Source organism: Astatotilapia calliptera, chromosome 18 (genome assembly GCF_900246225.1).
Source record: "Astatotilapia calliptera chromosome 18, fAstCal1.2, whole genome shotgun sequence".
Taxonomy (NCBI): domain Eukaryota; kingdom Metazoa; phylum Chordata; class Actinopteri; order Cichliformes; family Cichlidae; genus Astatotilapia; species Astatotilapia calliptera.
Genome location: NC_039319.1, coordinates 31,801,960 through 31,828,417, shown reverse-complemented (window position 1 = coordinate 31,828,417; position 26,458 = coordinate 31,801,960). Strand labels below are relative to the sequence as shown.

Sequence of the window (26,458 nt, the reverse complement as noted above, 5' to 3'; positions counted from 1 at the left end):
TAATCAAATCCCTGGCTATTCCAGTCTGAAAGCGAAGTATTTTGGACCATTTTTCAGGTTCAGTGCCCTAAATTAAACACAGAGAACCAGCTGCGCCTTGTAATTTTTTAAATGTTTGAAACACTATTATTTCTCACATTTTGTTCATTCAACTAATAGTCCTAATAGAATGTAATATTTAAATTATAGTTATCCATTATACCCTGCTGCTTCCTTATGTTCCATCCTTTCAAAATCTTTCCAGAAATAAGCAAACAGTCTCACTGAACTAATATACGATGGAGCTAAAGGCGCCATATGAGCGCATAAATTGTTGACTTCAGTCAGGTTTTTTAGTCTTAAATTGTGATTAGCTTCACTGATGACCTATGATGCCTCTATGAAATTTGTTTACCAATATGACAAGAGGTCAAGACTAGAGTAGATTCAGCAGAGACCTTAATTCAAGTTCAAATTTTATTTGTCATATACACAATCATACATAATACAATATAAAGTGAAATGCTTGTTGCTGTGCAAAGCCTGACCTTAAAAAAAACTACACATAGACATAAAAGTAAACAAAACGAAACTAGAAATGAAACTAAACTAACTAGAAATTTGCATAATATACAAATTTAAAATTCCAAAATTAACAGTAAAAAATTACAGTAAAATTGAAGGTAAAAAACAATATTTAAAAAAATAGAACGTGCAAAAAAAGTAAATTTAAGAAAATATAAAAGTGTGCAAGTTGAGAGTGTGCAAATAAACAGTGTGCAGTGTAACAGTTTGAGGTGGAATAAACTGTTGCTGATGTATAGTAATGAGAGAGAGAGTCCAGTCCTACACCTGATTCAGGGACCGAATAGCCTGAGGGAAGAAGCTCCTCCTCATTCTCTCTGTTTGGCCTCCTCACTGTTGAGGTCTGGGAGGACTTCAGGCGAGCAGGTGGAACAGACAGAAGGGAAGCTGAAAACGAGTGGCGTGTATGAGGGGGTGAGCACGCATGGAGAAGATCAGATAAATATGGAGGAGCAAGGTTATGAAGTGTTTTGAAAGTAAGAAGCAGGATCTTGAAATTGATATGGAGGTGAACTGGAGCAGATGGTGATGTGTGAGTAAGTAGTTAAGCAAACCAGAGAGATAAGAGGTTAACCAGCTGAGTGGTATGTTACTGATGCCAAAAGATGTTAATCTATGAGGAAGGATGCAGTGACAGACAGTATCAAAAGCTGCTGTAAGGTCAAGGAGAAAGAGGATAGTGATGAGTCCAGAGTCAGCTGCAAGCAAAACAATCATTTGTGGTTTTTACTAGAGCTATTTCTGTACTATGAAATGAATGATCACCAAATAGAAACTGTTCATACAATTTATTTCTAGTGAGGTGTCTATGAACCTGTGCAGCTACTATATTTTTGTGAATTTTGGCAAATTTGAGGAAAGGCAAATTTAAAATTGCTCTACAATTATTCAAATGGGCAGTGGATTGAGTTTACGCTATGATAACTTTTACTTACTAATAATAGAAGATATTTGAATTATTATAGGAAGTTCAAAACTGGATAGAGAAGATAACAGTTGAGTAGGAGAAAACATGCAAATAGAACAATTGACCACAAGAAGAGGGCAACTGTGAAGATTAACAATTTTGGTATTTAAAAAAGTCCATAAATTTGTTACAGACTGCAGCAGAGTGGGTATGTATGGCAAAGGTATCTGGAGGTTTAACAATATTATGTAATATAGAAAACAAAGTACGAGTATTTTCATCAGTGCACTTAATAATAGAAGTGTTGTAAGATGATTTAGCATGATAAATAGCTTCTTCATAATGTTGTATATGACTGAGATAGATATCCTTAAGTCTTAAGAATAGTACGTCCATTTTTGCTGAAGACACATTCCAGGTGGCGGCCAACAGCTTTGAGTTGGTGAAGTTCAGATGAATATTAGGAGGCAGAACGGGAAAAGGAAGTTCTTCGACTTGAAAAATATAGTAGCTGTGCAGGTTCATAGACACCTCGCTAGAAATAACTTCAGAATGGAGGAATGCAAGAGGTTTAGTCATCTGTGGAAGCTGAGGCATTTAAGGTTGGTAAATGACTAATGCAAACGCCTTACCTAGCAGACAATTTAAATACAGGTATAGGTTCAGAGAATAAAAAAACTTCTCTAACTATATTAAGCAATAAGTATAGAGAGAGAGCAGCAGCAGCCAAAATGCGCCAGCGTCCACTCAACGCTCTCGTGTCTCCACAGAAGATCCAAGCGGTCAAGGAATGACCATTTCCCACCTCCTGAAAACAGCTTCAACGCTTCCTCAGCTTTGCTAATTTTTATCGCTGTTTCATACGAAACTACAGCCAGGTAGCTGCACCACTCACCACTTTCACCTCCACCAAAAAACTCTTCCACTGGAGACCTGAAGCTGAATCAGCTTTCAAAAAGCTCAAACATCTGTTCCCCTCAGCTCCTGTTCAGATTCATCCTGTCACCACTAAATCATTTGTTGTTGATGTGTCTGATGTTGGAGTCGGAGCGATGCTTTTGCATCACTCTGGACCCCGAGCTACAACCCTGTGCATTGTTTTCATGCTGTCTCTCCCCCGCGGAGCAAAATTGTAATGTAGGAGACAGAACTGTTAACTATAAAACTGGCCTTAGAAGAGTGGCATCATCTGCTAGAGCGGGCTGAACTTCCATTCACTGACAATAAGAACCTCACTTACCTCAAGACAGTTAAACGCCTGGATGCCCACCAGGCCTTGTGGTCCTTATTCTTTGACTGTTTCAAGTTTGCTATGTCCTTCCATCCAGAGTCCAAGAACACCAAGGCAGATGCCTTGTTCCACTAGTACGCCCCTGACGCAGATCCCTCAGAGCTGTCAACTGTGCTACCTGCCTTCTGCCGCGTGGGCCTCATCTCTTGGGGGATTGAGGAAATGATTCGGCAGGCTCTGCCAGATCCAGGAACTGGGCCCCTGGGCTGGCGACATGTCCCCTCAGAAGCATTAGCTTTGGTACTAAGCTGGGCCTACAGGTTTTCATGTCATCATGAGGTAGGTCGGACCATCCCTCTGCTGAAGCGTCACTTCTGGTGGGGAATGACAGAGAAGGATGTGCAGGACTAGTGCTGGTCTGTGCTGGCAGCAAGACCAAAACTCAGAAGCCATTGGGCCTGCTTCAGCCTCTATCCATACCTTCTTGGCTATTGTGGCAGGACGTAGGCGGTGGTGCCGCGGCTGGGAAGGCGGACGCACCTGCGCGGCATCGCAATCATGCCTCACCAGCTTAAGAGTGGTGTAGGGTCCTGTCATGTTGTTGTTGTTGTTGGTGTGTGGCTGGCAGTTGGAATGCTGCAGCCTAGTCGTGTGAACAAGCTACTGTGTTAATACAGAGATGCTTAAAAGCATAAACATGCCGTGGTTTATCACACCCCTGTTCCCATATTTCTCTCGTTTTTGTCACTGACTTACCTGTCTCCACAGGAAAATCAGTAATCTCTTCTGTACTTGACAGATTCTCTAAGGCAGCACACTTCATTGGCCTGGACAAACGCCCCACAGCCACAGAAACAGTGAAGCTTGTGGTATATCACATCTTCAAACCTCATGGAATCACCTCGGAGATCACCTCGGACAGAGGCCCCCAGTTCACCTCATAGGTTTAGAAATCTTTCTGTTCTAGGGGCCCAAGTCAACCTCAGCTCCAGTTACCACCCAAAGACCAACAGCCAGACAGAACGGCTGAATCAGGAGTTGGAATCCACTCTCCACTGTGTCATCACTCACAACCTGTCCACCTGTACCTCAAATCTCCCGTCGGTAGAGTAGGCGCACAATGCACACACCTCATCATCCGCCGGTCTCTATTTGAAGCGTCACTCAGCTTGCTTCCAAAGGAGGAGGCTGACATCACAAATCCTTCACTCCAGCACCACCTCCGGGACTGGCGCAACGTTTCGGTCAGAACTCTGGAAGCCTTGCATAAAGCTGTCAACCACCAGCACCACTACTCGGATCAGCTTTGGACACCAGCACCCCAGTACACCCCTGGAAAGAAGGTATGGCTATTCCTCTCAAGTCAAACTCCCGTAAACTGAACCATGGTGCAAGATGGTTCATTGGGCCCTATGATATCGACACCATCATCTCTGCCACAGTTCTGGGTCACTTTGACCTAGCATTTTCAGTTTCTTGTATTTTGGTATTTTTCTGTATTATGGTTTATTTTCAGATTCTTTAGTTGTCCTGTTTTGAATATGATAGTCCTACGTTTCAGTGTTATTCTGAGTTTGTTCTTAGGTTTAGTTCAGTGCCTGTCATGTTTCCTGTTTTACTTTGAAGGTCTGTGTCTCATATTAGTGTGTCCGGTGTTACTCTCCGATGTGTTGTCATTATGTTTTATTCGAGTCAGCTGTGTCCTCATGTGTCGCCACTTCTCCTGATCACCTCATGTGTATTTCTGTGTTTGCTCAATTATCTTAGTTTTTCCCAGTGTAGGTTTTCAGTTAGCTCTTACCCATGTTTGCTTCCATTTGAGTAGTATTCATGTCAGCCACAATAAAGGCTCGTTTTTGGTTTGTAACTGAAGTTCAGTCTCCTCGCCTCTGTCTGCTCCTGGGTCCACTCACTCACTTCACTCGGTCTGCCCCACGCCTCGACCGTAAAAATCTCACCATCCGCTGTCAAACTCAAACTCCCTACATCTCTAAAGATTCATCCCGTGTATCACAGGTTATGCCAGTACTCAGCCCATTACTTTCTTTTCTTTGTGCTACAGCTCTCTGGTCATGAAACTGCTCCACTCCTCAGTTAAGCTTAGACATCAGATCATACTTCCAGCATTTGCCACTCAGCTTCACGCGCCGTCTCCCGGAATGGGGTTTCAATATCGCACCTACCTGCCCTCTTGTTACTACTCCTCACAGGATCCCTTGGAACTCAGGTCAGCCCTCATCGCGGACCGTCACCCCCCCACCCCCCCAAAGCATCACAGACTCTTCCTTCAAACTAAGCCATTCACACTTCACTCCTGGATAAGTAGTTAACAGTTCCCCGCTACCCACCTCTCCTCTGTTCACAGTTCACTGCATTAGACCATTACACCCTTGCCATGTCTAGTCACCAAGCCACGAGTCCCTTGTTGAATTTACTCTTGCATTCACGTTCTGTAAATAAAGCTTGTGTGTCTGCTGTGTCTGCATCGGGCTCTGCCTTTGAGTCCACCATCACATACAGGCGCCTTTTGACAGATGCTAAAAATACTCCATGTATATTTTAAAGACTTCACAAAGCCTGCAGCTATTAACCGCTGCTCCTCTGCTCCTCTTTGTAGTTTTCACAGTTTGCTGAGATGAAACAATATCTTTTACTTGTACATGTAACTTCCCCCCAGTATCTTCACTGTAACTTGATTGCATGACTTTAATAAGCTTTGGCATTACACAGGCCAAGGATTGTTAGTGGAGTTTAAATGTCACTGATTCAGCCCTAACTCCAACCTACTCCCATAGCTGCTGAGAATGATGCCATCAGTATAGATGTGTGGCATTTCCATCCACTCCTCACATCTACAGGCTCCGACATACACACATATTGTGTCGGATCGGTAGTCCATTGTGGCCGACCTGCCCGTTGTGCTCGTGTGTGCTGTTTTTTGTTAGTGTCTCCTTGTGTTTTTGTTTTTCTCTCGCTCCTGGATGTTTTGGTCGCCGATGCAACTTCTCAATCTGGAAGTGTCCAGTGCTGGAGGTAGCCGGACCTGCCGCTCGTCACCCCTCATCAGCTGTGCTGACTGAGTCAGAAGAGCAACCTATTTAGCAGTGCAGCCAGGCTCCAGTTAACGCTGGATCATTGAGTTAATCCTCATCAGTACGGCTGTGATTAATCATGTCTGAACCTCGCTTATTGTTTATCTGTCAACGTGTGTGTGTTTTTGTTGTCAGGAATTGGGAGCAAAGAGTGTCTTTCACGAGAGCAGATTCACGGGAGAAGTACGAGAGAGGAGCCACGGGTCGGAGCACGGTAAAGGATTGTAAAACAAAACAAAACCAACAACGACAGCACAGCTGATTTACAACACAGGTGAAACATAAGAAACACTCTGATTCTGACTGTACTCACTGTTACTTATAAATACTTCGTACAGGTATACCTATTTATCTTCATGTTTCGATGGAAAATATTACAATTATATAATTATAATTTATATAATATATAATTTCAAAATGAACTGTTTTCTGTTTACCAATTTTCTTCATTATGATTTCAGTTATCCCATGACAACTGTAAGTAATCTTGATCAGACTTTCAGGTAGCACAGAAGGAGACTGGCAGGTTAAAACAATGTCAGCTGACAACCATAACAGTTCACTGCACTAGCATGAGGATATATGTTTATTCAGGAGTGTTTATACACTCCTCAAAAATTATAGGAACAGTTTTTATTAGAGAATATCATCAAGTCATTTACACTTGTGGGATGTTAATGTGGTCAGTTAAGTAGCTGGGGGGATTGTTAATCACTAATCAGCTGCTTTGGTGTTAATGAAATTAACAACAGGTGCACTAGAGGGGGGAAATAAGACAGCCCCCTCCACTCCCCCAAACAGGAAAGGCTTTACATATGGAGGACACTGATATTTTTCCCTTCTGGTCTTTTCTGACTGTACTTTTGCATTTGGCTCAGTGTCACTATTGGTAGCTTGGCCTGGACACTCCAGAAGTTGCACAGTGGTCCAACTCCTCCAAGGTGGCACATCAACATGTGCCATTGCCAGAAGGTTTGCTGTGTCTTCCAGAACAGTCTCAACACCATAGAGGAGAGATAGGAGATAGGAGGTTCCTCAAGAAGAGCTGGACAGGATCATAGAAGGTCCTTAACCTATCTGCAGGACTGGTCTCGGCTCCTTTGTGAAGGAGGAACAGGATGAGCACTGACAGATCCCTACAAAATGACCTTCTGCATGCCACTGGTGTGAATGTCTGACCAAAAATGTGTTTTCAAAGTGCTCCTTTAGTATTTTTGAGCAGTGTACATTGCTGCTTCATAGTTCAAATATGAAATTGTCATATTTCAAACAGCTCTATAGTCTGTCCTGTATTAGGAGAAATATGCAAATTAACCAGCGCACATTAACGCATCACATCTACACATCGTAGGTTACATTAAAACACGTATTAGTGTGTGTATTGTGTCATCAAGTATGTTTTATAAGTTTTTAGAAGCGGTAGAAATGGAAACTTATGTTTAAAATATTTCAATGTTTATTTTGTCTTTTACCTTGTCATGAGTTACCACAGTAAACCAACTCATAAATCTCCAGTTAAATAGTAAAAATCACAGTTTATCACAGTTATTGCAGTCCTTTCAAGGATTTCAAGGACTGCAATAGCTTCCATGTAGAAATATACAACTAAATATCTTGTTTAATAACTTTGATCCCTGGCTGCTCTAGTTTGCATGTCAAATATCCTTGGGCAAGATTCTATTTTTTGTTGCTTGTATGGCCAAAAATCGTTGAATAATAATGGACACCAGTACTTAACGAGCATAAGTTTTAAATTCACCCATTTCTTGTAGTGTACAGATACAGAGTATATTTACGTCATCTTCTTGACATTTAAACCTGTCCTGGAGCATTGTCTGAAATAAGGACATTTTTTCTGGTTAGATGGAAAATCATTTTCTAACATAGCTGGAAGGATTTGTTTTTTTTATTGTGAGTGGACAAAAACATTTTCTTTAAATGTAAACACTATGATACCTGAACTTTCTTTGTGTAAAAACTAAAAATGAAACTAACACATTCATATGTGATCAAGTTTGGATTTGTCACCTTGCTCAGTTTTCTTAATATAATAGCACTACAAAATAAAAACACACGCACAACATCGTATATCAGCTTCACACATGCAGTTTAAACAAAAGTAAAAATTCTGTTAATCAGCAGTATTGATCTACAGTGCTATGAAAAAGCATTCGTCTCTGTCCTGATTCCTTGTTTTTTCACATGTTTATCATGCTTGAATGTTTCAGTATACCAAACAAATTTTATTATTAGACAAAAATAATCAGAGTAAATACAAAATGCAGATTTGATTGAAATGGTTATTTCATTAATTAAGCTATCTCAAAGTACCTGGCACCTACCGCTGACATATCTATAAGTCTGGAATGTTCTAATGAATCTAATGCTTTGGGACTACAGCAAACCATAGTGACAGCCATTATCCCACAAATAGAAGAAAATTTTAAATAGTGATGAACCTAGGAGTGTCCAGCCTACCAAAATTGCTCCAAGACAACACCAATGTCTCATCCAGGAGATCTCCAAAGAAGCCATAACCAAGAAGAATTGCAGGTTTCACTTGCCTCAGTTAGGTTCAGAGTTCATGATTCAACAGCATGAAAAAGAATGGGCAACAATGGCATCCATGGGAAACCACGAAGGCAAAAAACCACTCCTGACCAAAAAGAACATAAGGGCTTTTCCTATATTTGCCAACATCATCTTGGTGATCTCCAAGAAAATATTTTGTGTACCGAGGAGACAACCTTTTGGAAGGTTTGCATTACATCTGGTGTAAAACAACACAGCATTTCATATAAAGGTTATAATACTAACAATCAAACATGGTGGTGGTTGTATGACAGTCTGATGCTGTTTTGCTGCTTCAGGACCTTAATGAATTGCCATAAATAACAGAACTGGGAATTCAGCTCTCTACCAGAAGATCCTGTAGAAGAATGTCTGCACATTACGTCCTGACACCCAAGCATGCGTAGGTTATTCAGCAGCACAATGATCTAAAACCAGCAAATAGACTAAATGGTTCAAAAATGCACAGGCATGACCTTAAATAGCTCATTCATGCTTGAAACCCTACCAAAATGGCTCAATTAAAACAATTCAGCCATGAATACTGGGCAAAAAATTCCTCCGCAGTGATGTGAAAGATTTACCAGTTATCACAAATGGTTTGTTGCCACCCTTGCTGCCAAAGGTGGCACAACTAGGTCTTAGGTTTAGGTTTATTTTCTCACACAGGGTTAAGCAGGTTTGGATAGCTTATATCCCATAATAAATTAAGTCATCATTTAAAAACTACATTTTGTGGTAACTAATGTTGTCTTTGTCCAATATTAAATTAGTGTGATGATCCAAAACATATAAAATATGCCAAAATATGCAAATATGTACATACATTGGGGTTTCTCATAGTGGACGAGAGCGTTTATTCCCTGTGCCTTCGGGTCAGGGAACCAGCCTTCTTGGAGTACCTGGGTGGGGTGCTTGAGGGTGCTCTGCCTGGGGACACTGTTGTCCTACTGGGAGACTTCAGTGCTCATGTGGGCAACGACAGTGAGACCTTGAGGGGCATGATTGGGAGGAACGGCCTCCCGGATCTGTTCTGGTCACTGACATATGTTCTGGTCACTCAGGAAAAGAGAGAGACTGAGCTGTTAACTGATCACCACCTGGTGGTGAGTTGGATCAGGTGGCAGGGGAGGATGCTGGACAGACCTGGTGTACCTAACCGTATAGTGAGGGTGCACTGGGAATGCCTGGCAGAGGCCACAACAGCATTCTGAGGGAGACTGGGGACTGGTCCAAACCATGTTCAGCACCTCCGTTGCCCTGAGCGGCTGCAAGGTGGTTGGTGTCTGTCATGGTGGTAACCCCTGAACCAAACGGTGGACACCAGAGGTGAAGGGAGCCACCAGGCTGAAGAAGGAATCCTATCGGGCTTGACTAGCCTGTGAGACTTTGGAGGGAGCTAATAGGTATTGACAGGACAAGCGGAACACAGCTTGGGCAGATGCTGAGTCAAAAACTGGAGTGTGGGAGGAGTTCAGAGACGCCATGGAAAAAGACTTTCAGACTGCCTCGAAGAGATTCTAGCAAATCATCAGGCAACTCAGGACTGTGTATAGTGCAGGTGGAACGCTGAGTTCAACTGAGAAAATTCTCAGGTGGTGGAAGGAATACTACAAGGACGTCCTTAATCCCACCAAAATGTCTTCCAAGGAGGGATCAGAGTCTAGGGTCAAGGGGGATGACTGGCCAATCTCTGGAGGCAGTTAAACAATTCCTTGGTGGCATAACCTCTGGGGTACATAATAATAATGTTAATGTATACTGCTGATAGATGAGAGGCATCTGGAATGCTGTATGCCAGGAGGGAACGAGACTTCGATTCACTGAACCACACCAGGATCTACAGCAAAGACTTTGGAATGCCAGTCAGAGTGGAAAAGTGTAGTCGGATGGTAACAAAGAGAAGGATGGTAGTCAGAACAGAGGGAATTACATACCAGAAGGCAACAATTGCATACAATGTGGATAGCTATGAAGAGGCCGCTAGGAAAGCTGCACCAATTACCTACAGACAGTCCTAGTCCTGAGGGGTCAGCTGAATGGGAAGAACAAGATCTGAATGCTACATCCTTCCTGATATCAGATAAAGGAGGAAATAGAAGCCACTGAGATCAAAACCAGAAAACTCCTTAACATGCAGGGAGGGTTTCAAACAAAGTCCAGCACGCTGAAATTCTACACTAATTGTAGAAGGAGGCTGAGGACTGGTAAGTATCAGATCCACAATCCAGGGTGAAATGATAAAGATCCATGAGTACATCAGGAATATAGCCAGAAAGCACAGAGGCACTAATCATGGCAGAAGAAGCTCTAAGCCCAAGATCGATAGAAGCTAGGGTCTACCACACCAGGCACGACCCCATGTGCAGGCTGTGCAAAGATGACCCTGGGTCAATCCAGCACATAACAGGAGTGTGCAAGATGCTAATAGGCAGGGCATGCATGAAATGCTTACAGGAATATCATCAGGAAGAAGGAACACAAGAAGCTCAAGAAATACCAATGACTGAAAGAGAAACTCGAGAAGATGTGGAGGATGAAGGCAACAGTGGTCTCCCATAATCAGAACACTGACCATGCAGTGACCCCCAAACTACTTGAGTGGCTCCAAGATGACATTATTTACACGGTGGAGATTCTCCTCAACCTGTGGCTGGATCACCCTCTGAAGGAGCTTCGCTGCGCAGTTGAAAGCCGGCTACAGCGGCTCTTTTCCAGCCTTCCATGGCTACTGGGATTGCTTCCTCCGATCGCACAGGACTTCATCTTTAACACACCAAACCTTCATCCAGCCACTACTGCTTCGCTGCCCGGCCTGCCGGAGGATGTTCTGTCCGGCCCGTTGGTCCAGCCTTCGAAAAGGAAGTGGCACTCACGCCGTCGATGCCCCTCGCTGTCAGTGCCCCTCGCTGTCGATGCCCCTCGCCACAGTCAGACCCCGGGATTTCAGATCGGCTGGCTGTGGTGAGTAAAAAGGACAATTTTTCTGTTTCGGACTTAAATCCCACACGGCTTGCCCCGTAAATCGTGACAGTTTTGCATTTTTTTAAATGTTTGAATGAAAAATGTTATATACACTGATGTTGGTCCACTCTTCGAGTACTTTCATCTAACACAATGAGAAAAACACAGTGAAGTGGAAAGGGAGTTTTTTCAATTTTACTCAAACAAGTCTGACTTTTAGACCATCAGGATGAAGGATTTTAAAATGACGGCTTATATATCCTTTCAAAACAAGTCAACATTCAGTAATATCTTATCAATAATAACAACTTATGATACAAGCTGCTCTACTGGGAAAGTGCGTGCATGTGTTTGGTTGGACATGCAGTTACTTAGCTCAATGACTGGAGAAAACTGTGACAACCCATGATCTTTAAGAACCATAGACTCAGATTACACCATCAGCATGAAGAGACATTTACGTTGTACTTTATACAGGACAAACAGCTTGTGCTGTTGGGAAGCAGTGATCTTTTATGTAGAAAACCCCACCTCATTCCCACCCCAGCTCTGATTTTCCTTGCATTTGATCAATGCCATCTGACTCTCAGTGAATTAAAAGCATTTTGTATACAAGCCTTATATTCAGAGCTTCAAATATAATTGAACAAATCAGAACTCAGAAATAAACTGGTCAAAATTACCGTGTTAATGCAAATGAATCTGCCATCACAGTCAATGCGATTAAAAATTTTAATGCAATTAATGCATCTGAAGTGCAGAATAACTCAAAATCCCTGAATTTTTTCTGTCAACGCATTTCGGGCAGTTTGTTCAAGTAGAGTTACCATTGCACATGTGCAAATGGGCAATTGATCTGGTAGTGATGGGCAGCTGCACCAATCATTTCAATATGGAAGATGATAAACGCACATTGGCCCTTGATGGGAAATTTGAGTATTGAAAAAATAACAAGATGGAACAGTTGACCGACATAAAGTATTATGCACATTGTGCAAGAAGGAATTTTCTTTTCACTGAAGCACTTCCAGCTTAAAATATCACATTGACGTATGCTGCTAGCACTTTGGCCAATGCGTCACCCAGCTTGTGACAAACCACTCACGGAGCATCGGGGACTCAGTAAGGCTACGTCGGAAATATTGACAGACACAATTGAGAAGTGCATTACAACAAACTGCAGACCTATTAATATCGTTGCGCCTACATAGCTTTGGTTCCTCGTTTAAAGTGCCTCCCCAAGAGTGGCAGAGAGAGTGGATAAATGTGTCCAGAGTTTTTTGTTAACATGGACGCGCAAGATGTTCAATAAACATGTTAAGTGCGTATATTTTCCCTTTTTTCTCAAGTATGTTTGGTCATGCAAAATGAAATGCAATTAATATAGAATAAAAAATTTCACAGGAGAGAACCTGTGCTAAAAGATTGAAAACTATTCAAAGTCTCTTTGAATTTAAGCATACATTCTTTGTGTTTATTCTGCATTTATTTCATTATATTGCATAAATGTCTGTTACAAGGTTAAATATAACATTGAAAAATGTAATTGCAACCAGGCTATTGATCAAGTAATTGCAATTAATCGCGATTAATTACAGAAAATTGTGAGATTCATTAGTCAATTTTTTAATCTATTGACAGCACTAAAATAAACAAATTATTTTTCAGATCCAAATCTCTGGAACCCTTAGATTTCAACTTTTCCTTTTTAGGTTTTTAACAGCAACCGTCTTCAGGTGTTTGCTCATTAGTCTTTACCTTACAACATAAAGCACCTCGAGGCTGTTGTGAATTGGTTCTATGTAACTAAAACTTATTTGAATTGTTCTGTCTTTAGACAAAGCCATCCCACTGGGATGGGTGTAGCTCAGGAGGTAGAGCAGGTCATTTGCTAATTAGAAGGTTGGATGCCTGACTGCTCCAGTTTACATGCCAAATATCCTTGGCCAAGATACTAACTATCCCCACAAGCTGCATGTCTTTGGACGGTGGGAGGAAGCCGGAGTACCCAGAGTGAACCCACGCAAACACGGGGAGAACATGCAAACTCCACACAGAAAGACCCCGGCCTGATGGTGGAATTGAACTCAGGACCTTCTTGCTGTGCGGCAACAGTGCTAACCACCGTGCCACCGTGCTGCCCACCGTCCAAAGACATGCAGCTTGTGGGGATAGGTTAATTGGAAAATCCAAATTGCCATTAGGAGTGAATGTGAGCACGAATGGTTGTCTGTCCCTGTGTGTTGGCCCTGCGACAGACTGGCGACCTGTCCAGGGTGTACCCCGCCTCTCGCCCTATGACAGCTGGGATAGGCTCCAGCGCCCCCCGCGACCCTGAAAAGGAGAAGCGGAAGCGAATGGATGGATGGATGGATGGATGGAAGATACTAACTAGTGATGTGTCGGTCACGAACAAAAGCGAACGACAGGAGCCGCCTGTGTTTTTTCTCTCTCAGCCCCTCTCTCACACAACACGTGAGTCTTGGTGCTTGTGCTGAGCAGAGGGGGGAAGGGTGGTAGTTACACTTGCAGTAGTACACAAACAGAGCAGGAGTAAGAGAGAGAATGAGAGCCAGGGGCAACAACAAGAGACAACACATTAGAAAGGTATAGTAAAGAAAATCAGTGACATCAAGAAAAGAAGCTAAATCTGGAACCATTTCAATTTTACTGACAATACATAGGCAGAGTGTAGAGTCTGCAAGAAAACAGGCACCTGAGAACTGTCCACCCATCAGTGCAATGGGAAGATAAAACAGCTAGTTGAGTGTGATATTAATGAAGGTGCCAGCCAGTGTGTCCTGCAACTGTTGCTGCTGCTGCATCTACAGCATCTTGCAGTATATCACCACAACCACCTGGGACAAACAATGTAGCATGCTGCATCAGGCCAGTGATGTTCCTGGGCCTAGAGCACCGTTCGTCTGACATTCAATGCCAGATAAACAGTGGCCGAAAATGCACCACCAGTTCAGTCAATTTCAGCAGGAAGTCCAGTCGGAACGCTGGGAGCATCAGCCACTGTTGGGAGGTGCAGCAGGTGATGCTGGAATGCTCGTGAGCCCCACAAACAAACTGTTCAAAGTAGTGCACAGCTGCAGCCTGATGCCCAAAAAAAAGGGTACATGACAGGAAAACCCAGTTCAGTCTCTGTGATGGTGGGTAAGTCAGGGGGTGGGAATGGAAATAGAACTAAAGGCCCTAAGCAAAGTTTTCCAATCACTAGCAGTAACAATGTTAGACCATTTAAACTGAGACCATTTAAATGCCCTTTAGTATGTCATTCTTGTGGGCAGGCAGAGCTGTTAAAGCCTGCTAAATTGATAATTATCTGATACAGATGTTTACAAGGGTGGGTATTCCAAAAGAAATCCCGACAGACCAAGGATCAAACTTCACTTCCAACCTGTTGAAGGAAATCTATAAATCTTGGGAACTTACTGGAGCCAAAACAAGTCTCTACCATACGCTAACTGATGCACTTCATGAGAGGTTTAACAAAACCCTGAAATCAATGTTGAGGAAGTTTGTAAAAAAAAGCTCAGGAAAAGACAATGTCAGAGGTCCACTGGACATACACGAGGAGGTTTGGGAGGGGGCCAGATCTGAAGTGCTCTTCCCTCTCTTATGGGTTGAAAATAAGGGTTTGAATAGTTTCAGGAACTTGATGCATTCTCAATCAACCAGGTAAGTAAATCGTAACGTTTTGAAAAACGCTACGTCCAGATGAACAGAATCAACTTTTGGAGTTTCAGTAACTGGCTCATAGGCTCATAGGATGTGATGGCTGCCTTTTTATCCATTTGTGGATGCACCTTCCTGCCTCTGTAATGAAGGTGTTTATATTTCCACAGTGTTTTTTCTAAAGGAAGGAAACCTTCCTCCAAACGGACAGAGCAGTGGAGCCGCCAAGGGAAAGCACACGATTAAAAAACTGTATAATTAAAATATAATTTATTATATTTAAATAGTTAAAAAATGTAAAATGAATTAAAACAACCCTGGCCAAGGGGTAACACAATACAAATCAATAAAACACAACATTAAAAGTCCAGTGGCATCCGGCACGGTATAAAAGTCACAAAGAACTAAAGAAATCCAGCGAAGTGGTGTAAAAAGGAAACCCAGCGGAGTCCTCGCCTTCCTCCCCGCATTCCGGGTCCCGGTACGCTGGAGAAAGAGAGGGAGCGGCAGTCACTATTCTTTTCAGGCAGTTTTCATTCGTAAAAAGGGGATAAGTCGAAGACTTACCCCGGGTGGGCAGAGCTCTCAACTCCGCCCGCCGCTTCTTTAAAACTGCAAATCAGCACCAGCTCTCCCGCAGTGCACAGGCTGGGCTCTTGTTGCTACTGCCGTCCGACTGTTCGCTCCGCGTCCCTAGTCGCTGGTGCTGTATCGTCCTTTCCTGGAACGCCAAGCTCCAACCGTCTTATGTGTCACTCTTTTCGTGCTGCTCTCAAACCTCATGTCAGGCCTCATGTGTCACGCCATGTGTCACGCCTCTGTGACTTCACCCTGAAGCCTCACATCAGGCCTCTCAGGCCTCATCTCTTAAGCCTCCGTGTCACTCCAGGCTCTCGTGGGTTCCCGTGACACTCATGGGTGCCTTCATGCTTCGGTCCTCTCTTGCCTCTCGGTCGACTCCTTCCTGTGGTCTGGCAGGCCCTCTTATTGGCCTCTCTGGGATCTCTCGCAGGTGTGATCAGTTTATTATCAGGTAGGGGTGGAGTCTTTCCAGGACAAGTCACCAAATAAATACCATTAAAACATGCAGAAAAACTCATAAAAATAACCCAATGTACAATATTAAAACATTAAAAAGATAAAACACAACAAAAACATGCACAGTAAAAAAACTTAGATAACTTGTCCCTTTCCACCCCGTGACACCTCTTTGTGGTACCACAAATATTGCGCCTCCCTCCATCAAACCGCATATTTCTTATCTCTGAAAATAGCTTGTGTCAGGGTCCTGGGTCTCCTGATCCAGTGTTTTCAGTTCTTTGTGATTTTTGTATTATGTAAAGTTCATTTATGATTTATTCTATGGTTCCTAGGTTTTGATTCCTTGCCCCTCATGTTTCTCTGTGCCCTCTGTTCTGTGTTTAGTCTTCTACCCTGCTGGAGGGTCTGATGGGCCGCTTCAGCCGCCGCCTGTCTTCGCTGGAGGGTCTGAGGGATTCATCCGGCCTGCAATATCACTATCTGCAGCTGCCACGCTGCCGTCTGGTCCTGCGGTTGCCACGTCACTTCCTCGTCCACGTCTAGCATGGCTGGCTTTTCCACAGTCATCTCCTCAGCATCACTGGCCACTTTCCAGGCCGCTGGCTGGATGCCCTGGCCATCGTGGAAGGCCTCCAGAACGGTTTCCACGTTGCCGCCGTTGCTTCCCGCACGGTCGGCCTCCAGAACTGCCCTGTCGCCCCTGTTGCCGTCCGCACGGTCGGACTCCTGTGTTTCCGTCCTCCAGGTCGGCCCCCTGAATTATTTATGAACTGCTCCCTGCAGGCACTGTTTTTTGTGGACGTTTTGTTTTTGGACTTCTCTCCCTCTCTCTCTCCAGGCTGTCTCTTTGTACTTCCTGTGTTACGTTTAAGGTTCACGTCTTGGTGTCAGCGTTTTCAGTTTTGTGTCCTCCCCGTCCTGTCAACTGTAATTGTCCTCAGCTGTGTTCCCTGTGTGCTTTCACTTCCCTCATTACCTTCTGTGTATTTATGTCAGTTCCCCTCAGTTCCATGTTGCGTCGTCCCTCATGCTGTGTGTTTCCCAGTGTCTTCTCGTGTGCATTAGTTCTATCAGTTTCCCAGTTTAGTTTAGTTTAGTATCCTTTTCCCCTGCCCGCCAATACAGCTGTGGTTTTTTGAGTTTATTCCTTGTGTCAGTGAGTTTGCGTTTGGGTCCAATCCCTGCACATAGCCGTAACATGACAGCTTGAGCCTAGCCCCCTTCTTTGGACAGGAGCTGCTGCTGTTCCTGGGCCTAGAGCAAATCCTCCCATAATAACTTTCTCAATTTCTGTAGCTTTGCTCTCAGGTCCAGAACATAATACATTTTATTTTTCCCTGGGCTTGAGCGTTATAAGCAGTTTTCTTTAATAATGTCCAGTATGCTCTGCGGCTTGCTACTGATCAATAACTCAAAGGGAGAAGACCCCGTGGAGGCCTGTGGCACTTCACCAGCCTGTCAGTCTGAGGTTGGCAGATGCTGGTCCAAAGACATTTAATGCCCAGTAATTCATACAGGTCCTTTAGTGTGCAAGACATGAAGGCTGTGCCCTCATGCACTGAAAACAAAAGCAGCAATCTCTATTGCGTTCATTCTCATGAATGAACATACGAATCATGGTCTTATTCAGCTTCCAAACATATTTAATGCCCAGTAATTTCTACAGTTTAAGTGTGGGAGACATGAACAATGTGCTCTGGTCAATCAGTAACACTTACGGGATGCTTACTGAAAGATGAGATGACCTGAAACAGCACCACACTTTTCGCAGAAATGGTGCACACCAACACTACTTTGGGATATCGTGTTGCATGCTCCACCAGAACTAATACAAAGAAATGCGCTCCTGTGAAATGGCACAATGAGCTCCATTCCAATGCACTCAAAGACGACCTCTGGGGCTAGGGGGATCATCGGCGATGATGGGCGGTTCCTGCAGCCGGTTGAGTTGTTGCTGCTCCACTGACGCCTGCTCCCAATACATAAACAATTTTGCCAGTTCCAGTACTGACTGTGTCGATCATGGGTCCATTGTCCCACAACTGGGTTTTGGCATGACTGTGACATCGCCGTTGAATTCCTGATGAAGGTTCTCAGGGCCTTGTTGATTGTATACAGTTCTATAGCTCTAGTTCTTCCAGTAGGTGTTTTGCCCCTGTGGTATTCCTGCCAATTCATTTCTGTGCCTCTCCCATGTGCCCTGCCATGTGACTGTTTATGCCAGTAGATAAGCAGCAGCATGCTGGATCATTTGAAACATAACAGTAAATGTAACATAAACTGCATTACAATATTTAAGACGAGTGATCACAAATATATGTAAATCTCTCTCTGTTGTGAAAAGAGATCGAAGGTTTGACTTTAGATAGCTGCCTAAGCTGAACAAAAGATATTTCCCTTCGCCATACTTATTTGCTTTGTCCTTTTTAGGCACTGGTTCAATTTTCACCCCAAAGTTGTTCCATCTGCTTTGACACAGGATGTGAGAGGCTCCAAGTCCAGGCCCCAAATACAATGACCTCTGTTTTGCTATCACTAAAGACTAATGAAATCAGAGCCAGAAATGTTCTGATACCCTTAAATCCTTCTAACATAGGCCTGAGGGGGTTAGGGTGAGTGTGTTTCAGTGGTAAGTATGGTAATGCACTGTTGGAGGAAGCCGGAGTACCTAGAGAGAACTCACACAAGCATAGGGAGAAACATGCTAACGCCACACAGAAAGGCCCCGGTCACATAGTGAAATCAGGACTTTTGCTATGAGGCAACACTGCTAACCACAAAGCTACCTTGCTGCCCATCAATGTAATTGTGGGTCTTTAAAAAAATGCTTGTACTTACTGAATAATAAAGTAGATTATATCTTTTCTTTCTGTGCTTTTTTTTTTTTTTCAATTTTATTTGATCGGTTGCATCTGTAGCATAGTGTTGAGCCAACACAATTTTCCCTTACAGCAAAGACAAAAATGAGCCAGGACAGGGTCAGTGACTGTTTCAAAGCAGTAGCACAATATGAAGCGAAAGCCCTCTAGCCTTTTGGCAAAGCAGAGTCTCTGGTCTAGGTAATTATTTTCTATTAGTGTCAGTGTCATGTTTTTCTAATAACATTTATAGAGTGATAACATTATCAGAAGAAGAACATCTTTATTGTGTTACTATACTATTGTGCCAAAAATAAATACATAAATACAATAAATAACAAAATTTATCCTACGGCTTTCATTTGTTTTTTGTTTTTTTCACATTTGATTCTATTTCAAGCAATGCCAAAGCAATGTTTTGGAGTTATTCTTGGGCCGCACTATGAATTCTTTAATAGGTTGGGCCACGAAAGATACACCGACCCATCCTTGAAATCCGGGGTGATGAAGGATGCATTTGAATTGGGACAGCCTTCGCTGCCTGGCTGTGATGTAATCAGCCTTCAAATGCAGCCTCGGAATTGGGACAAACACAAAGACTCACAAAAAAGACATGATAACTATGCGGCGGGGTGTGGTTTGTAGCTCAGCTGCAGGGGAGGAGTGGAGTAGGGCTGCCACGATTAGTCGACTAGTCACGATTACGTCGACTATTAAAATCGTTGACGACTGATTTAATAGTCGACGCGTCGTTTGAAGCTTTGTAAGATCCCAAAAGACGCAGGAATAAGTGGCAGGATTTAAGAGTGTAATAACGGACTGAAACAGGAGATGGCAGCACTGCATGTACAAGGATGCCAGCTGGCGTTAAACAACGAAGAAGAAGAAGAAGCTGTGTCCGGTATGGTAGCTGTGTCCAAATTCAGGAACCGTGCGGCCCAGCTCAGTTTCCAACAATGGCGGCAGCTAGTTAGTTTTAATATTACTCTTATTATTCTTTCTGGGTCACAAAATAAACGTTTAACATATTTTCAGGCGAGAATGTAGCTGTGTAAACCTCAAATATCTGTTTGGTTTATCAAGACACAAATTTTCAAAAGTGCTCCGACGTTTTCGGAGACGTCTGTTACCCGCTAGCTCGATAGCGAGCCGGGGGCAAGGCTCACTAGAGCCGTGAGAACACCGGACTCCCAGCAAATCGTTTTCAAACCCACCGCCCTCTTTCGCTACTCAGGTTAAACATGATATATGAGTCACTTAGATAACTTAAAAATGTTATTGTTTGGCTTTTTTCAGTGTTTTATTTGTTCCTGAGTAAATCTGTTTGGCTGAGATTAAAGTTATAGTTTTTACACAGCTGAATAAACGTCAAGCAGACAGCTGATTATCAGAAGTGTGAGATGCTCGAGAATTTACTCCGGTGTCCTGTTATATTTTAGATAGCAAGGAGTTTATTAAACTTCACTGAAACAATCTGCAAATTTCATAAAAATAAACTATCATCTTGTCTTTATTGTTAGTTAGCACATACCTTAAACACTTCAAGCTGTAAGCTAATGATAGTTATATAAGAGCAGATGCTGCTGGTGCAATAAGCTGTAGTTTTGCGTCCAATGGATGATGATCTGATTAGTCGACTAATCGCAAAAATAATCGGTGACTAGTCGACTATCAAAATAATCATTTGTGGCAGCCCGAGAATGGAGCAACGGGTTCAAGGGTGTGGTGTCAGGGAAGCCTGGCCCACACAGCTGTTTTCCATCACCCTGTCATGCCTCCCTACTTCAGTAGGATGTCGGGACCTGACAAGAAAGGTGTGGCACGGAACAAGGCACCTGCACAGGTGCGAACATAAACATTGCAAATAAAGCTTCCATGTACCATCAGTGCTTTGTGCCTTGGGTCCTTTATTCTCACAAACAAATTATGGCATTTTCCTGCAGACTTCTTCCACCCATGACAGATCCTCAAGGACAGTATCCTAAACCCAACTATTCTCTAGTTTGGGAACTTTAATGTCTCAGACCAAATGAACTTACAAGAGACAAAACAATTGTCTGTTCAGAAGTGGATATTAATGAATGGGCATCCACTACTAGCTACTCTGTTCTATGCACTTGAGCTTAAGTTGTTTATTTACTTTGTATCCCTATATATCACTAATTTAGAACCAGCAAACTTCTGCATGGTAAGGACATTACAGTGTCTTAGCTATCACACCATTAGACTTTCTCCCTAAGAACCCCCTAACATGAAGTGCTTTGGTGGCAGTGGGAAGGAAGAAACTCCCATTTACGAGGAAGAAACCTCCAGCAGAACCAGGCTCAGGGAGGGGTGGCCATCTGTCATGACTGGTTAGGAGTGAGTGGAAGAAGACAGGACAAAGACATGCTGTGGAAGACAGCCAGAGATTAATAATAACCAATAATTAAATGCAGAGAGATGTATAAACACATAGTGAGTAAAAAGGGTGAGGAAGAGGAAACACTCATTGCATCATCCCCCAGCGAGCTACACCTATTGCCTTAACTATATGCTTTGTCAAAAAGGAATGTTTCAAGCCTAATCTTAAAAGTAGAGAGGGTGTCTGTCTGGAAGCTGGTACTCTAGAAACCACAAACAAACCCACAGTCTGAGAGCAACGTGCTCTATCCGGGTGATACGGTAATATAAGGTCATTAAAATAAGATGGAACCTGATTATTCAAGACTTTCTTTGTGAGGAATAGGATTTTATCTTTGATTATGAATTAACATAAATTTTGATGGACAGGATTTCTAGGTGCAGCCAAGTGGCGGAGGGCTTTCACTTCGGTGGCCGCAGAATCTCATCTCTGTTTGTCGTGGATGATGTGGTTCTGTTGGCTTCATCGGGTAATGGCGTCCAGCTCGCACTGGAACGGTTCACAGCCGAGTGTGAAGCAGCGGGAATGAGGATCAGCACCTCCAAATCCAAGGCCATGGTTCTCAGCCGGAAAAGGGTGGAGTTCCCACTCCAGGTCGGGGATGAGTTCCTGCCCCAAGTGGAGGAGTTCAAGTATCTCGGGGTCTTGTTCGCGAGTGATGGGAGAAGGGAGCCGGAGATCGACAGACGGATTGGTGCTGCGGCCGCAGTGATGTGGCTCAGAGTAGAGCCGCTGCTCCTCCACATCGAAAGGAGCCAGTTGAGGTGGCATCCTGGGCGCCTCCTGGGTGAGGTGTTCCAGGCATGTTCCACTGGGAGGAGGCCCCGGGGCAGACCTAGGACACGCTGGAGAGATTATATCTGTCGGCTGGCCTGGGAACGCCTTAGTGTTTCCCCGGATAAGCTAGAGGAGGTGGCTGGGGAGAGGGAGGTCTGGGCTTCTCTACTTAGGCTGCTGCCCTGGCAACCCGGCCCCGAATAAAGCGGAAGAAGATGGATGGATGGAATTAACATAGAGCCTATGAAGGGAAGCCAATACAGGAGAAATATGATCTTTCTCTCTAGTCCCTGTCAGGACTCTTGCTGCAGCATTTTGGATCAACTGAAGGCTTTTCAGGCAGTTTTTAGGACACCCTTAACCCTTTACAGCCGATCGGAGCGGGCACGCTCTGTTTTGCGTAACTATTTTTAAATCCCGGTAGCTCTGCAACCAAGTAAGCTAGCGCAATAATTTTTTTTGCATATGAAACCGGAGGAGTTGTACTTACATCTTATGCCATCAGCTTGTGCTAGGTCACAGTTTCCTTCCACATATAGCTTTGCAAAAACTGCATAAAAATCACTTGCAGCAACAAAAACATGATATTCCAGAAACACGCTTCGCCGATCCATCAGCTGTTTGTAACACTTCCTACGTCCATCAGCCTGAACTATCGCATGACCTGCCCGAAACCGGAAGTGACGTCATTTTGCGGAAATGTAGTTTTTTACGATCGGGGCCTTATGAGCTTGTGTTTTACTTGTTATGTGTTTTAAAAAGTTATGTTTGACTTTATGACTTTCTGTGTCGTTTCTGGGATGCTTAAGACTCATATTGCACTGCTGGAAATAGTTTATTTTGATGCATATGCTGTTATTTTGCAAATTTGCACTATAATATTTATTTTCGTTTTTCCTGCAGTATATAAAAATTGGTGTATTTCAAAAATAAAACTATGAAGACACTCAAAATAAATTTCCTGTGGTGGGAAACTAGTTTGTGTAACTTTTTTGTATTTACAGTTTTGAGGGATAAGCCTCTTAAATTTCTCTAACTAGAAATATATGTTAAAAAAACAAAAACGATTTTCAATTTTTTTGTAGTTTATTGCACTTTTTTGCAATTTATGTAATTACTATGCACCTAATGCAGACATATTATTAAAGTTTGGGCTATAATGGTTGTATTGATGTATAGCAACTTGAAATGCTCCCAAAAATGGCTCCACAGCATGTAAAAATATAATATAAGCTCTGGCGAACTTGGTTCTATGGTAGGTCTTAAAGGGTTAATATCCTTAATCCTTAATCCTTAATTCATAGTAATGAATTATAGTAGTCCCGCCTAGAAGTAAAAAATTGGACGAACTACTTTTTAACCTGTTTTTTTCACTCTCAGATAGTAAAGTAAGATTCTCTAGCTTCATGTAGAGCTTCTTTATAGAGTATTTTTCTAGGCTAAATGATGATCTTCTAAATTAGTGAGACACCATTTCCTCTCCAGCTTATGAGTTATCTGTTTTAAGGTGCGTGTTTGAGAGTTGTGTTAGGGAGTCAAGTACAAGAATTAAAAACAACAAGAACAAGATAACAAGATAATCAACCTTGGTGCGAGTAGTGTTCAGGTAGCTGCTCTGTACTGTGCTGGCACACGGCATTGAAGAAGATGACAGTGGATGAATTACATGTATATCCTTAAACTTACTTACTTACTTAGCACTTTCAGAAAGACATCTACTGTGATGAAATCTATTCTCTACTACTGTGTAATCAATTATTGTAAATGTAAATGTTATCAGGAAATGATCGGACAAAAGAGGTTTTCAGGAAAACTGCTCAGTTTCTATGCCACATGTCAGCACAAGATCCAGAGTGTTACTGAAGTGGGTTGGTTCTTTTTGCATTTTGAAAGAAACCAATTGAGTCTAATACTGATTAAATCTGTTTCGAGGCTGTCTTTTTTAGTATTTACATGGATGTTAAAATCACCTACAATAATTATTTTATCTGAGCTGAGCACTAAATCAGATAAAAAGTCTGAGAAATCAGTGTAGTGGTAGATTGCAACCACTGTTTGGATTTAAGGAAATAGGATTATTTTTTTTGAATAGCACTGAGGTAAAGTCTAACGTGGAGCAGCTTAAGTATATCAGGGTCTTGTTCACAAGACGAGTTCAGCCATCCAGGAGTCCCTCAGACTACAGCCGATACTCCTCCAGACGAAAGGAACGAGTTGAAATGGTTCGGGCATCTGAGACAGATCCCTCCTGGGCACCTCCTGAGTGAGGTGTTCCAGGCATGAGCTAATAGTAAATAGATAACTATAGTTATATCATCATTTTACAATGCAATTGCCAGAAAGGAGTGCAAAGAAATGAAGAGTGTAGTAAGAGGCTTGGAGTGATATGAAATATTTCACAAAATATATTTGATTTTTCATTCAGTATGACCTGTAATTAAGGCAATGAACACTGCAGCATGTTTACAGAGGTCAAGGAAAAAAAAGTGTTTTTTCAGTTACAGCTATTTACACATGAGTGAAATTATTAGAAACACGAAAACACATGTGTATGAGGGAGGCATGGGGAGAGATGAACATGCAAGGAGTAGATATATTGAAGGCAGATACGTGCGATTAGCCATCCAAAGCAACAGATACTGCACAAGAGAGTTGAAGAAGAGAGTGCAGACAGGATAGAACGGACCAGTGTCAGCAGGGATTTTGTGACAGATGGAGAGCAGCAAGAGTGAAAGGGAAGGTTCACGAGATGGTAAAGAGACCTGCTATGATGTATGGAGATGGTGGTACTGACAAAAAGACAGGAGGCTGAACTGGAGGTGGTGGTGGTGTAGGTGGAGTTGACGACGTTGAGATTTTTATTGAGAGTCACCGGAGTTGATAAAATTAGAAGTGAAATCAGAAAAGCTAGAGAGGCAAGGTTGAAATGATTTGGCCATACAACAGAGGGATGGTTGATATATTGGATGTTGAAAATAGAGTGCCAGGAAGACCTCAGAGGAGATTCATGGATGTAGCGAAAGAGGACATGTAGATGGTTGGTAAAATACATTATGGATAAAGTCACTGCGTTTTTCAATTTAAAACCAGTTTTGTGACAGCAGCTGTGCTGGAAGATTGTTTTTCTGTTTTCTACTTCTGAAATATATCTGGAGAATAACTTTTGTTACATTTTGTTATTAAAGCATTCAGTTAGATTAACAGAGGGAAGACTTCCTACCCTTGCTGGAGGTTATTCTTGTACACTTACTGAGCTTGTCCTCATGGGCTGAAGTTTGTGTCCTGCCATTTGACCTTTGCCCTAATCCAGATGAGGAAGTCTGGTTTTGACTTTGCACTGGAGTGGGTCTCTGGACCAGGTTGCTCTCACTGCCTGCCCTCATCAGCCTCTCTCCAATCCGCAGCATGCACGAGCGATTGAACTGCTGTTCTTTTCTTAAGCTGGGACTTCTAGAACCTGCTGATCCCGGTTGACCAAGATGGGTGGAGGACTTTGGCATCTTTGCTGCTGAGCAGAATATTAGTTCTATACTCCAGGGTTCGTCCTTTTCTTCTTCCAGAGTTTTGGCTTCTTCAAGTTTTGTCTTCAAAAAGTCATTTATGCTGTTTGAAAAAAAAACTGAAGAAAGCTGCCACAGTCTCCTTCCTGTGTGTCCGTTTTTTTGTTTTTTTTTTAGGGATTGAAAATGTTTTGGTTTTGTCAGGTTGTCTCTTTAGTTCATGTTATCCTCCACCTCTGTGGGCTTCTGTTTGTCCAGCTCCACTCCGCTGTTCTTCAATCTTGGATCAGTTTGAGTTTTCTTAATCCCTTTTCAGCTCTTGTTATCTGTGTACTGCAGATCTGTCCCTGTGTTAACAGTAGCAATCATTGTGAAAAGCTGTGGCTGCTCACAGAGTGTGAAGCCCTTTTTCTCTATAGTTTCCCCTCTGCTGCTGTCTCTCTGCCAGCACTGTGCTCTGTGTGTGAGCCTCAAGTCCTCGGGCATAGCACACTAGCTCTCTCGCTTTTCCTTTCTCTGTTTTACTCTCTCTCTCTGCCACTTTCTTCTCTGACCTATTCCCACTATGAATTCTGTTGTTTCCCTATTAAAATTTTTCAGCTTTCACTTCCTTCCACTGTCAGGACTCAGCCGTGTTTGCTGAATACTATGCTCTTCTCAAGACACTTTGCTCTTTTCACTTTCTAACAGACTGATGTATGTTGATATCTCAATTCCCACATTAACCAGACATTATTCCTTTTTGTTCATTTCAACACTTTTTCCACTTGCTTCTAACATTGATGAATACAATATCCAACTTCTTATATCCATGTTTCATTACGTCACCTTTTGGAACATTTCTGTAACAAACAGTAATGACACT

The 26,458-nt window shown here is 42.8% G+C and overlaps 1 protein-coding gene across 2 annotated transcripts in view; it reads right to left on the bottom strand.

The window, feature by feature from the left end:
• The window catches only part of LOC113010981 (sickle tail protein-like), a 97,439-nt gene extending 71,408 nt beyond the window's left edge, over positions 1-26,031 (bottom strand). For both annotated transcript variants that reach the window (XM_026150319.1, XM_026150320.1), the window contains exon 1: positions 25,344-26,031. In XM_026150319.1, the coding sequence (XP_026006104.1) occupies positions 25,344-25,593 (250 nt within the window). In that variant the 5' untranslated portion in view covers positions 25,594-26,031. The remainder of the gene's footprint in view (positions 1-25,343) is intronic.
• Between the last annotated feature and the right edge of the window lie 427 nt (positions 26,032-26,458).